Consider the following 14,514-nt stretch of genomic DNA (forward strand, 5'->3'; position numbering starts at 1 on the left):
CTCTCTCTCTCTCTCTCTGCTGGTAGATTCATCAGCTTTGCTCACCTCCTTCGATCAAAAGGGTCCAGGGTCTCTACTCGCACCCTCACATGCGCTTCTGTTTAAAGCCCCCCCACATCCAGGGCAGCTGACACATCTAATATTGAAACCAAACTCGGCTTCCATTCCTCCCACGTCTCCCCTCCTCACCCCCTCTCTCCCCTTATGTTATTTTGCCAGCAGAGCTAAAATAATAAACCCTTGTACCGTCTGAGCGTAATGGAAGTTCTTTTTCTCTCTGGAAAGAAGAGAAAGAGAGACTTCGGTGTTGTTCTGGCTAACAGCAGAGCAGTGACAGTCGAGCTGACTCAAGTTTTGGTTTTTCAGAATAACCCAGATCTGAATTTCTTTTCAAAATTCCCATAAAATGTTATTTTTAAGTGCGGCATATCTGGTAATTGACTGCATTTTTTCCTCATGGGACAACTTTCTCCTCATCGCTAGCGCAGTGTATGGTGGTTTATCTGCTGTGTATCGCAAAGTCAGAATAGGAAAACAGTAGATTATTTTTAGTTGTGTAATCACCTCGGTTTTTATTTTCTTATCCATGGAAGAGCTCTACTTTCAAGTTATTAAGCATCACTCGGTCGCAGACTGCTTAAACGATCACGATATCATCTTTTAACCTTTATCAACCTCGACTGCTCACAAGGAGAAGCTGCAACAACACTGATGAAAGACCTGAACTCCTCTTACGGTAGTTTCTGACACCCTGCTGATACAATGGCCTCTAGCTGACATAAACTATAAAGTCAGACTTCCACAACAGAGAGCACAGATACATCTGATAAAGATGTACCACACAACAAAGCTAAATGCTGGAAGACTTTTTAGTTTTTGTTGGCTGAAAGGTTTTGCAGTGCTCATTTTGTTTTGATTTATTCATCATGGTCCAGTTATATAAATACAGCATGAGGATGTATGAAGGTTATTGGAAGTGAATTGGCATGAAAAATCATAGTGGCTGCTGAAGCAGTCATTGGTACAGATTTAAAAAAGTTATTTAATGCCTAAAAACGTATATTCTCTGTTCCCAACTTCTCAGATATGAAGGTTTGCTGATTTTCTCTCTTTTATATCATTGTAAATTAAATTGTTTTGGTTTTGGGGTTGTTTGTTGGACAAAAAAACTATTCAGAAAATATATATATATATATTTTTTTTTTTCACATTTTATAGACTAAATGATCAACCCAGTAGCCCAATGGTTAAGGTACATATACCCCTGTTGCATGTCATGCCCGCTTCTCTCTCCTCCTATTTCCCGTCTGCCTCTGTGCTATCAACTACCATAAAAACCAGTAATCAATAGATCAATTGATAATCAAAATAATCATTAGTGTCACCTAGAATCACCTTCAGTGTCTCACAAAAGTACTCATATTCCTGTTGCCCAGTTCAACCGCAGCCCTGATCCGTTCGGCCACTGAGCTGCTTCTCTGGAGCAGTTGGAAGTCAAGTACGAGCGTTTTGCTCAGTGGCACGTTGGCGCAGGCTGAATAGGAAAGCAATTGAACATTTTCATGTGTGAAGCACTATACTGTTGCATTGTCCTCCTTAGGAAACACCATTGACTCTTTAATGAATGGCAAAGCAGGACTTTAGGCCACAGTGGAGTGAGGCGCATACAACCGCAGTCACCCTGGTTACTGAAGTGGTTACCATAGATACGTCGGGCTGTCCGGGTACCTGCAGGGCACGGCTAACCAGTTAACAATGCTAACACTGCCTCTTGAGATGCATTAGCATTTTTACAATTTACAGAGGAATATGAAACAAATACTGGAATACTTTTTTTATTGTTATTTCGCATGAACCCTGCCTTCAGCCGACTATTGTACAGTGTTCGGGCTGTGTTCGTATAGATGTCTGGTATAGATGTCTAAAGACAACTGTGCTCCAGTTGTTCTTTCTCCCAAACAGAGGCTCCTCTCTGTGGCCTGTTTGTGCTGTAAGTGAAGGCAGATCCTGGAGGGAAGCAGGAGGGAGGGATGATGGGATTAGAGGCTTTCCTGCTCTCGTCCTGCTCTCATAAGCAAACACACTTAACACACCAGTCCTGCGTTCAAGAGTTTCGCCATGTTCAGATAGAGACACAGGAGAGTCTATTAATGTTTGTCTGCTCTTCAACACAATCCTGGTTTTCCTCATCAGTAAGTTTGATTGGTCAGGGGAAAAAATATGAAAATAAAAGGGAAGAAGATAGGAGAAGAGTTGCTCAGTAGCAGGCTGGTACGGGACAGGAAGCTCTGGAAGTGCTTGTGGGTGCTCCTGGTGATCAGAAGCACATGGCATCTAAGACCAACAGCAGGTTTCACGTAGAGAGGTAAGAACCAGGCTGAGAGAGACAGACCCACACAGTCCCACCGCACTAATAAACAGCATCATAAACTGAGCAGTAAACGCCTTTATGTCCTGCTGATCCCAACCAAGGGACCACCCCCCCACCCAAACCTCCCCACCCACACCTGCTTCCACCTTCAGACCTTTGTAGGATCAAACGTTTTTACTAGTTTAAAACTGATTTTGGAAAACCTGCCACACCGAGGGGTAACTATTCAAATATAATAATTCAGAGGATTCAAAGTGACCCTGAATGCAACCATCAGAAACTTTGTTATATGTTATATTCAGTTATTTATTCAGCTATATGTTATATACATTTTCTCCCTACATGACGATCTAAATGCTCCACACTGGAAAGTACTGGACTCTTGAATTAAAAGTGAATTAGGCCTAAAAGACGTCTAATTTAAATATACTGAGTCTAAAAGTACTGGAATTAGCCTGTAAAATACCTTTCATTTAATTGTTCAGGTTCCAGAATATACAAAGGACATAACCTCAGGGTCCTGCTTAGGTTTTACACAGAACACACCTCCAGGACTGGACTGGCCGCTTCACACTTCTTCATGTTTCTGGAGCTGCTATTGTTTATTCAAAGTGAAGACAACATGTAGAGTCTTAGTAATGCTTGATGGATTCATTAACAAAGTCCAGATGAGGTTTTAACTTTCAGTTCAAAGCCTCTCCATTGTTAACTTCTCTGAAACGTAAAGTCAGTGTGCGAAAGTGTAAACACGATTACTGTGGGTACTTTCTTATAGGATGAATGCACAACGCTGCTGTCTAGGTTTGCAGCGTTGCTACGGAGACGCCTTGACGCAGAACAATCCAGGCTTTAGTCTTGTTTGCATATATGAATGTGTGTGTGTGTGTCCAAAAGACCAGTGTGCCTTTACATCGATCACACTCTATGACACTGATGTCTTTGTCACCTCTCACACATACACATCCCAGCTGGAGAGTATCAAAAGTTGTGTGTCGGGGTGGGTGTGGGTGATTGGGGGGGGGGTACACTTGCCACACTGAGAGGTCAGGGTCAGCGGAGGTCAAAGAGTTTAACGTTTCAATCAGGCATCTCCTCGTGCTGTGTCAGTGTGGTCAGAGATGGTTTCCATCAGCTGTTTCTTATCTTTGAGCTTTTGGAAGAAGACGCATTCAGACTCACTTTGAACTTTTAAAAACACTTGATTCTTTGTAATTAATTTAGATAATTTGGGGTTTAAATGTCCCCTAAAACATTTTTATACTAACTCTTCTTTTAATATCCCTGGTATTTGGCCATTGCAGGCAATGTTGCAAATGGACAAGGGGGCTATCATTTTATGATGATACTTTGATTCTTATTATTTTAAACCACCAGATTAGCCAAAGAAAACAGACATTCCCATCCAGTTATCTATAAACAGCTTCCCAATTGAATTAACTACATATTACAATATATGTCAATATTACAAGTTAAATGACATAATGGGGAGATTTTAGTCACATTGTCCAGCTTTTTTATATAACCCTTTAAGAAAAAGATTATCTCAGTTTACAGAGGACCATGTAATGCCATTAAAACATGAACTTTTGAAAATACAAGATTTGTACATATGACAAATAAAAACCACTTTTACTTTTAAAAACAACAGATTTTCACCTGAACTTGCTGCTGCCACAATAGACTCCTATTCTTCTTAGGTTTTGCTGCTAATTCTCCAAATCCAGCACAAACGTTTGCCCCAATTTCTGCTTTTTTGTCTTTTTCTGATCACTTCCCTGATTCAGCAGGGCTCTCACGATGCAGCAATGCTGACCAAGCATCACTTTTCCCTCCAAAATCTGAAGTTTTCCCAGAGTAACCTTAAATCAATAAACTGCACAGCTGACTCTCAAAATATCACCTCTTCTCTTTCTTAAGAGAAAATTAAGTATATAGACAACGCGCTGCCCAAAAAACAAGGCTTGATGTCTAAATTCTGAGATCCAAAAAGCCGCCTTGTAATCGGATTGGTTCCTCCATGTTTGTAAGGGAAGTGTAATTATGTTGTATAGTAGCCCCACACACACTTCGCAGACATCCTGGCTTTTGTGGGCCGAGCTTCTTACACTTGTCTGTTGAATTGAAACTAGGCCAGTTCGTCTTTGGAATGACAATTACCATGGACCAAACCCAGGCCCTATTCTGAGCCTGGAGGGATGGAGGGCAGGTGGGGGTGATGATGAGGGTATGAAAGGAGCAAAGACGATTGGGCGCTGCCAAGATGCTCTGGACATACAGTAGCTTCCGATGCTCGTTAGCGCAGCCGAGCGAAGGGCCGTGCACTGAGGGCCGGGGGGGAGGGGGCCAGAGGAGACAGGGAGAGAGGGGTCGAGGCTGGCACAGGCAGGGGCGGGATGTTTAGAGGCAACGTCTATCTTTAACTTGATTTTAGGGTCTCTTTGGATAAAGCGCAGCTCGGCTCGGTGAAGAATAGAGGCAACAAGCTGGGGAAAACCCTCCCTCCCCCGTCTCTCCTCTTTTCTACTCTCCTCCTTGATCTCTGCCGAGCCATCCCTCTTTTCTCTCCATCTCCTCCTGGCAGGCTTCTCTGCAACGGTGTGAGGTTGTCAGGCTGGCCCAGATTAAGGGCATTGTCCAGAGGTATTTACATCCGGCCAAACCATATTAAACAGAGATTAGGGGTTTTCACTGCACATTGCAAAAAAGAAAAAAAAATGTGGGGGGGTTAAAAAAAAAAAAGGGAGCTTTTCCAGGACGAGCAGGATTTACAATCGGCATAGCTGTGAAATGGAGGAAGAGAAATGTGCTCTTTATGGAGAGGGGTGGGGAGGGTGATGGTTGGTGGTGGTTTTGGTAGGGTGGGGGCTCCACAGATCCTGTTTGAAGGTCATGTGATGCTGGCTTGTCTGAGGGGGTGTTGAGTGTGCCAAACGGTTGGCAGCCGGTGCAGTTTTTCAGCATAGGAAGCAGAAGTAAAAGAATCTGTTGGCGGGACACAGCGAGCAGACGGGCTGCTGTGGAGGACATCACACTCTGAAACAGCCTGTCTGTCTGCGTGTCTCTAACTCTTCAGGAAATGTTTTTAAAAAATCATCTCTTTTTATTACAACTTTATTTTTTTCTGTTTATTTTTCTTTGGCCGTCATTCCTATCGGTTACTAAGTTGAGTGCGAAGAAATGACGGGGCAAGAAGCAGGAGCAGCAGTCAGACAGTCAGTCTTTAAACAAACTCCCTGGTTAGCCAAACTTATTTCAATATGACAACTAAGGGGAAATGGTAGAATTATGACCCCAACTGTGCGTTCTGTGTCCAGTTTCAACCTTTCCCTCTCTTACTTGCCATAGTCTTGTTCACACAGTTTCACTGAGGGATTACTACAAATATTTCAGGTGTGCTCACTTTCCGTTTTACCTCAAAGTAGAGTAGAAGGTTGCTAAAGGTTGCTAAAATAAAATAACACATTCCTCCTCTTACTCATTGAAATAATAATTTCTAAACAATAAATACACTACTTTTTAGTTCAGTGCACTCAGAGGGTTTTTTCTGCTAGCCTTACTTGGTCCGGTCTGACCGTTAGCTTAAAGTGGCTAATGTGAGCCAGCTTTAGATAGAAGTTCTTCCATAACTGACGTTACTGAGTTTGGATGAGTTTGATTTGTTTATGACTCTTAAGCATAAAAGTTCATTATTTTTCAGTTGCCTTTTTTGTGCTAAAACGTTACATTTAAAAATTAAACATCCACATACATTAACAATAAGTAGCTGCTGTTCAGCAAAACTTACAAAGGCTCATTTTAGAACTCCTCTCACTGTGTTTGTTGCCCCATGTGGATTTTGTTGAAGTCAAGTTGCCGTGTTTCCAGATGTCGGGCGCTACTTTTGGTGTGGACATGATAAACCAATAACAATAATAAAAAGAAACCAGAATTATCTCTTGAGGTCAACTTGCATGCATGCACAGAGACACATTTTGATTCATATGAGCTCTTTTCACTGCAGAAATACACACAGATGAAATCTACTCACATGTGTACAAGCGTACTGTACACACACACACATGCACACCAACTGGCCGTAAGTGATCACAGAAATGTGGAAAGAATTTGCTCTCCCTGTTAAAAAAAAAGGAGAGTCCGGTCTTTTTCAGTAGTAGAAGCAAACAACTAATTACCTGCAATAAAAAAGGCCATTTATCGCTGAATTGTTGCCACTGGCTTGAGAGCAGCCCGCTCGGCAGATGTTGGAAACATGGCCTTGTTGTATTATTAGCTCAGTGTAGTGAAGAGGAGGGGGGAAAAAGGAAGCTTGATAAAGACGAATGTCTCCCCGGCCCATCTGGAATCCATCACTTTCAAAAGCATTTTAAACACAGATATCGTTTAAAAAGGTATGTGTTGCTCCTTTTCCACCAGACTCAATAAAAGTACCTGTTAAGCCCCCCTAAAGAAAGAGTCTTGTAATCTTTGACTGTTAATTATCCTTCTTGCCGGCCTGCTTGAACCTGCAGGGAGCAGGCATCTTTATGCAAAGCAGCCCTGTAGGACAAGAAGACGTCATCCTAAAACAGAGAGAGACTGCATAGACTGGATATCTGTTAATATGTAAGACCCACAGGTTTAGATATGAAACTCTGAATTTCTCTCCTCCAGAGCAGAAAATGAATTCATCAACTTGCCAATACAGTGATGCTTTGATTTAGTTGTTTACTGACAGATGTGACATTCAGAAAATACCCTCCTCGCTCTGATATTTAAAGAGGGAAACACATCAGGAAACATCATGCACACACTCAGACATAAAACAGTCTGTTAAGCAACAATTTAAGGAGCAAGTCTGTTCACAAATGTCTCATTTTAACGTTAATGTGGAGTCGATATTTTACTTTTTTACCTGCTGCACAATCAGATCCTGGTGGCAGAAGCTTAGACTGTAAATGTTAACAAACCTGAAAATTGGGTTGGCAAATTCTGCAGGTACAGATTTGTTCTTGTTTAATGTTTAATCTTCATCTGAATGCCAACCTGCATCAAGATACATTTAACAGATTGGTTCATTCAAATAAGAGTTCATTAGACAAAAAATCTTAAATCTTGCAATATTGAGAAATTCTTTTAAAAAAAATCTTGAATCTGCACCGAAAGCTTACTGCTTCTTGGCCCATGGCTTTATTTTCCCCCAAATCTAATTGAAATCATAACTTTTGGAAAAGTCCTACTAAAAAATTCTACACAATGAAGTGCAAAGCGTCAAACTTTACTGCTTGTAAAGAAGAAAGAAAAAGACCTTTCAATTCTGGAAATAAATTGAAAATAAGAATTTAATTAAGAGCTCTATTAACCTCCTACAGACCGTCAGTCTGTGTTGTAAAGCAATAAAACTCGTACGGCCCCTTTAAGATGTCAGACTAAAAAGTTGGATAAACTGGATTTAAGTGCCTTTACTGAGCTAAACGTAATCCGTGTTGCCTCCTGTGACCTGATACGACAGCAGCCATGGCGACAGCTCCTTGGTCTGGTCTATACTCCTTCCTGTTCCTCCAGGATCCCTCACTCAGTCCCTCAGTGTGTGTGTGTGTGGTTTTGTGTGGTTGTGTGGTGTGTTTGTGTGTGTGTTAGAGAAGCAGGCGTGGAAAGGCTTCCCACATAAAGAGGTCTTTTTATCCCTAGGGCCGCAGCCTGCCCGCCGGCCCCTGGAGAAGTTTGTAGAGGATAAATAAACCTCTTCAGACGCACAGAAAAGATGGAGTCTGTAAGCGGCACGTTAACGGACGCAGTATCTCAAAGAGAGACTTTATATTATTCTGAAGGGCTATTTGTTATGATATTGAGCCGAGAGGGTAAGAAGGGCCAGGAGGGCAGGGGCCTCTTGATTTATGGAGTGACCGTCCAGCTTGTACTACACACACACACAGTTCCTCGTTTACAATCACAGATACATACACACACATATCAGAAACCCACATTCACATTTACACACACTCTCAAAGAGCACATATCACACATTGCTTCCAGCTGGCCCCAGGTTCCGGCGAGAGTGCTCCCACCCCCTTCAAACACACACACACACACACACACACACACACCAGGCAGCCGATAGCTCACACATACCGCACCGGACGAGAAAACAGCGGGGACGTCTAGATGTTGATACGAGGCTGGACGGCACCAGAATGCTGCAGCTGAGCTTTCATTTATCTGCTTTGTCAGAATCACTTCAGGTCTGATTTATTCATGAGGCGCTTTTATATCAAACAGGTTTGTCATGGTGGTTCACAGAGAACAAAGAACTCTGAAAGACAAAGCCTTTAAATTAGTGCTTTTAATCACACAGACAAATATGTAGAGGAATTTCTCTTTGTGGCATCAGTGCAGTCAAAGTGGCACACAGTCGTCTTCTATTTTCATGCTGTATGTTCTATACGGCTAGATCAATATATGAGGCCATTGTTGGGCATTGTTTCATATCTTACGTCATATTGTCCAAAATGCAAATTCTTCTCTGACCACAACCACATCAACAACATCAGTGGTTGTTTCATGTGATTTGTGTGATGGTCTGAATGTTGCTGTGACTGGCTTGGAAAGGGTTTTTTTATTTAAAGATGAACATTGGTAAATTGTATGGCAACCTGATACCATCCTTGCTAGTTAAAACCCACTTGCTGCTGAAACCCTGATTGAATAATGAGCCTTTTTGAGAAGATTCCTTCACCCTTCTTAGCAGAAATGAGTCAAATTAGACAGATTACAGATGGAAAAAGATTTAAAATCATTGTGTATGTGACAATAACAGCACAGAGTCCATATGTTCTTTGTCATTTACTGCTGTATGACTTGTTCTGACATTAGAAAGAAAATATGCAAAGTTTGGGAGCTCCAACTGTGGCTTGAGAGTTACAAAATATTGAAAGAAATCCAGATCCCAAGTCTCAGTCTTAAATGAGCTTACAGGCCCTTGAAAAATCAGGTTACAACCTGCTTACATGCATCGTAGTAACCTGGTTAAAATACTCATTCAAGAGCAGAGATTTTGGTCACAATGCTGTCAAAATGCAAGTACAGACCCCTGCTGTAGTCAGTTTGAGTCTTTCCAGGACTCTGGCTCATTAAGACTCACTGTCAAATGCACAGAACCACAAGAGACAAACTGGCCCAGTTTGATTTCAACCTACTCTCTGTTGCTTTGATTTTTTTTAAACTTAACTCACATGCAGAGGAAGGTGACTGAGTAATGTCTATTCATTCAGTTCCACACATTCCCACCACAGGAGCTGCTCAGTAGAACACAGTCCTCCACAGCTGGACACACATCAGCGAGAATTTTCTCTTCAGGAATTTAAGGTGCCCACTTACTAATTAGGAATCTTTGCATATTTCTCTGTGGCACCCTTACATTAGCACATTTCAAAGAACTGTCTCTTTGTCAGTGTGATCAAACCTGTGAACATACATTACAGGACGTTCACTTGAAAGGTACAACAAGGCAGCTTCAGTCTCTACTAAAGCTCAGTGGCCGGTAGATCTGTCCTGCAACGTTGTGCAGTGGCACAAAGTGAAGCCTTTCAAACTAAATCCACTTTTATTCAAAGCAGCTCTATTTTTTCACATCCAAATCTGCATTTCAAAGTGCTGGATCTAATGCAGAAACAGATATTTTTTCAGTGATGGTGACCAAAGAAAGGGGGCTTTGCTCTTTTGTGTGACACCTGAGAAAATGAGTTTTTTTAATGTTTGAGGAATATATCTTTGTTTTGTTTTGTTATTTCAATAAATTGCATTTGTTTAGCCTCTGGCGGTGTAAACATCCAGGCGGTGCACAGACGTTCCTCCTATCTTTTCCCCCTGGATCAAAGCGAAAGTATTCCTTTTGCAACAGGGTCACACAAATGCATTGCTTTGCCTCACTATTAGCAAGTCCTAATTAAATAAGCTGTAATGTCTAATCTATATTTTCCTCCAAAAAGGCCACAGTATGCTTTAAATACATGTAAAAAAAATATAGAGAGAATAATAATAGACTCATGCAAAGAAGGCTACTTTTGTGCCAAATATTTGACTTAAAAAATGGTCACTAATCAAGAACGTAATTACTTTTTTCATTCAATATACTGGGTGTTATTAAATGGTCAGTTCACTAAAAGTAAAAAAAAATAATAATAATAATAAAAGGCAAATATTTCAAAACCTCAGCACTTAAAACACAAACTTTCTGCATTGTTACATACCATTAGGTGTAAGTGAGAAAATATGTTTTTGTAATTCAGGGGAACTAGCCCTTTAAGGAAATATGTGCCTAATACAAAGAAGCAGTTCAAGTCGAGCCTCGGTGCTGCTGCTGCTCATTCAGAGCTGCCAGAGGAGGTTGTGCTCGAGTGCTCGGGCTCCATAAAGCCCAAGTGAGCTATGAGTCTCTGGAGATTATTATATCTACCCCCATAAAGCCCAATTCCCCATGTTTAAGACCTGAAGATATTCTAAGACCTATTTTCTCCTTTTCTTTCACAGAGGTCATGTAAGTAATACACGAAGGTAGGGAGCCATTCATGCTGGGCTTGAATGTATGCTCTGTGCACCTTCGCCTCAGTGTTTTTCTTCTACTGAATGGGCTATTTTACTTTTAAAAAAAAGTGTTGTAAATATTGTTGTCAAAGCCAGACAACTGCACAGCCACATTAAGAACATTGCTGTGTTAACATCTCCAGTACTTTTAATGGGCGTAATAAGACTGGGAAACAATGCACAACTCAACATGTATTCACTTCACTTTAATTAGACCTACAGTACAGAGAAAACAAAGCAAGCAAGTCTGAAGTATTCAAGGCTGGGGTATAACAGGCAGAAGAATGAGACATTTTTCGTGGGTTGCTTCTGCTTGCCTGTATCTTAAATTTGGGAGATATTACTTTTTCTACAGTACATTTCTGAGGAAAATATTGTGTTTTTTACTCTTTTTTTATTTAATGACTGTAGTAACTGGGTCACCGCATGTTCAGGTATTATATTCAAGATGATATAAACTCATAAAATATTCCAATAAGCTCTGATTTGGGGATTTAGACATGTTTAAATATACAGGCTAAATTTGAAGGAAAACTTTTTGAGTTCGAAGAGGATTTATTTGTCTTTAATGGATAGTACAAAGACAACAGCTGGCTTGAACCGGGCGTTGTAGTTATATTTGGTCTGCACCTTAACTTCTCGGCCACCAGAAGGACCCTTTGATAACTGTTGAAAGAATATAACCTGTAGAAGTGCTACAACTGATCTGAAAGAGATCTCAAAGGTTTCATTTAATATTGAATCTCCAATTTTGTGTATTTTCATCACTAATACATCAATGGCATGTATTGAATGGTTAGTCACAATGAGTACTCTTTGTAATGGAGTATTTTTCTAGCATTACTTTCATTTAAATGATCTGAGTACTACCTCTGCCTCTGTAGTCTGATTTTGGAGGACTGACGAAATGCAGACTTATTTCAAAGGGTCCCTGGTAGCGTTACCTGCTGGTTCTCTCACATAAACAGCACCTCTGTCTGTCTGTGAGGGTGCGTTCATCTCCTTGGCTCGCGTTCGTCCGCACCAGCAGCTTGCCTCACGTTGAAAGAGCCCCATCTATAATTTAGAGCACCTATTATGTATTCCCCGTGAAGATTGTCTCGTCTGGGCCGCTTCTCATTTCAACCTTGCCTCTCAACTTCAATTTCCTAATCTCAGTTCAAGGCTGTCTGTGAGAGGGCTGCGTTCACGTCCGCTGCTTGTCAGTGAGCCTCTGTAAGGGCGCTGCCCTTTCAGCGGGTCAACAGTGGGTGTATTTGCCATCATAAATCACGCTCTTAACACACCTCATTCAGTCTTTCCCATGGGTGGGTGGGTGGGGGTGCATTTGTGTGTGCAAACAAGTGTGTGTTGTGTACTCTGTTGCCCAAGCAGCTCATTCAGACTCCACACCGGTTGTTTGTGCTACACGCCTGCATATGTGAAAGTATGCATGCATCTGTGTGCTTATAAGTGTCCTTGTGTTTGTGTACATCATGGCGTTGCCTTGAAAGGTTGCCAGAGCTACCAGAGGGTGCATGAGGTCGTCTTTTTTGTCTCTCCCCGATGACGATGACGTGTAATTTAGGTCTGGAAGAGAAGACACCCCTTGATGGAAAGACGAGCAGATACACAAGGGGACCCTTGTTTATTTATCCAGTGACATGTCCCTCCATCTCTCCTCCATCGTCCGTGGAGGCCGGCATCCTTAGTGAAGCTAGTAAACATGTTGATTTTTCCCTGGCTCGAACTAGGCTGGCACATGGAGCTCCTGGAGTAAATGAGCTGGTGTTTGACAGGGAAGGTTGGAGAGGAGAAGGAGGAGGAGGAGGTGCATTTCCACACAGCCCAGATCTGTTTCCTTCTTCATGCTGGAATAAAAAGTTACACTTTTCTGACTTCCAGAGACAGATTAGCTGATAGCTCGCCAGCGGGTCAGCAGTTAATTCTGCATCACTGCGTCTTTGTTTCGGAAGGGGGGGGTCTTTTCTTATACTGAGAAAACTCAATGACTGAGTGTGCTTCTTACTTACACTGTGGAAAAAGGAAGGTGTTTATAATAAATCTTAAACCCTTAATTATTAGAATTCTACAATATACCTGTGGGGAGAAATGTGATTCTGGTTTTACAGGTAGAAAACCTCCCTTTCTTTCCTCAGTATCCTAACGTTGTGTCCTGATGTAACTGTGCAGATGGAAAGAAGCAAACATTCACATTTAAAAAGAAGGACCAGAGAATATTTGGCATTTGTACTTGATAAAGGATAACTAGAATTTCCCTCGGGATAAAATAAAGTATCTATCTATCTATCTATCTATCTATCTATCTATCTAGAATTGACCAAATAACTCCCTTGAGCCATCTGTAAATGTGAGCTATTGTTACATAATGGATTTGTGTTACGTTGAGAAGAACACAGTTTCTCATAACCATCTGTGTCCTCTTTTTGCGTGCAGACTCTGTGTCCAGCGAGACAGCCTTCCTGGAGGACTATGTTCTGGGCATGGGGGACACCCTGGAAATGTCATGTGACCTGGAAGACCACTCAGAGCCCGTTGTCTGGTTCAAAGATGGCGCTGGGCTGGTGCCTAGCAACCGGACGCGGCTGGGCCAGAGGATGTTGCGCATCATCAACGTGTCGTACGAGGACTCAGGTGTCTACTCGTGCCGGCTCGCCCACAGCAACACGCTGCTAAGCAACTACACCATCCGGGTGACAGGTGAGAGCAACAAAGGGGTGATTTTAAAGCTTTAGTCCTTGCAGCCAAAGGGAAGTATGGGTAAAATATCCTGTTTAAAATAATAAAACCTTGGACACGAGGTTGGAATCGGTCATCATGTTAGACATGTGATTATTTAATTGTTTAGAGGGAACAACAGACAGTCATTCTTTAGCTCACAGTTACTATCCACACTACTGCCAATACCTGTGATGAGGCATCACATTTGAATATTGATTTATTCTGAAGGTTCACAAGCCTATAAAGTTGGGAAGTACAAGCTTGCAGCTATACAGGTTTACACCAGAGAAGTATTTAGTGCACAATAGACTAGAAAAGATCATTCTGAAGCTTAAAATGCTTTATTGCATACTGTCAGACTCAGCTACAACACTAGTAAAACTTTTCTTGACACTTCCAGGTGATAAATAATTATATAAGTCATCACATAAAGGATGTTTCAATTTAAGTACTGATGAGTAACTCAATAAATACATGTAGCCATGTTTCCATGCAATGTGGAAAAATGTGTAAGAGACATAGGGGCATAAGATACAAAACCAACACAATATACACATTTCTTAAGATACTTGAGTCACTAGTGGAGCTCCAATGGAAACAGACATTTGGCTGCACCCTGTGGAGCTCTCAGAAAATCAACCTCCTTTGGTTTTTCTGCCCGTCTGACAGACAGCTGAGGATCAAAGTATGAATAAACACAGTCCAACAGTTGCAGCAGTGATGTCTCAACATGACAACTTCTCATAATGGTTCATAGAAAAACAATGAAAACTTAGCTCAGGAGGAAAGTTCTATTATTTTCTACTCTTGTTCGGTTTCAGCTCTTGGTTAGCTGCCTGCCAAGCTGCACACACACACACACA

The 14,514-nt window shown here is 41.5% G+C and overlaps 1 protein-coding gene across 4 annotated transcripts in view; it reads left to right on the forward strand.

Moving 5' to 3' along the window:
* fgfr3 (fibroblast growth factor receptor 3) overlaps window positions 1-14,514 on the forward strand; it is a 75,505-nt gene that overhangs the window by 15,396 nt on the left and 45,595 nt on the right. For all 4 annotated transcript variants that reach the window (XM_035674052.1, XM_035674053.1, XM_035674054.1 and 1 more), the window contains exon 3: window positions 13,367-13,630. In XM_035674052.1, coding sequence (XP_035529945.1) covers window positions 13,367-13,630 — 264 coding nt within the window. The remainder of the gene's footprint in view (window positions 1-13,366; window positions 13,631-14,514) is intronic.

This window comes from Morone saxatilis, unplaced genomic scaffold (assembly GCF_004916995.1).
Source record: "Morone saxatilis isolate NCDOM2014 unplaced genomic scaffold, NCSU_SB_2.0 Contig3, whole genome shotgun sequence".
In the NCBI taxonomy this organism is placed as follows: Eukaryota; Metazoa; Chordata; class Actinopteri; family Moronidae; genus Morone; species Morone saxatilis.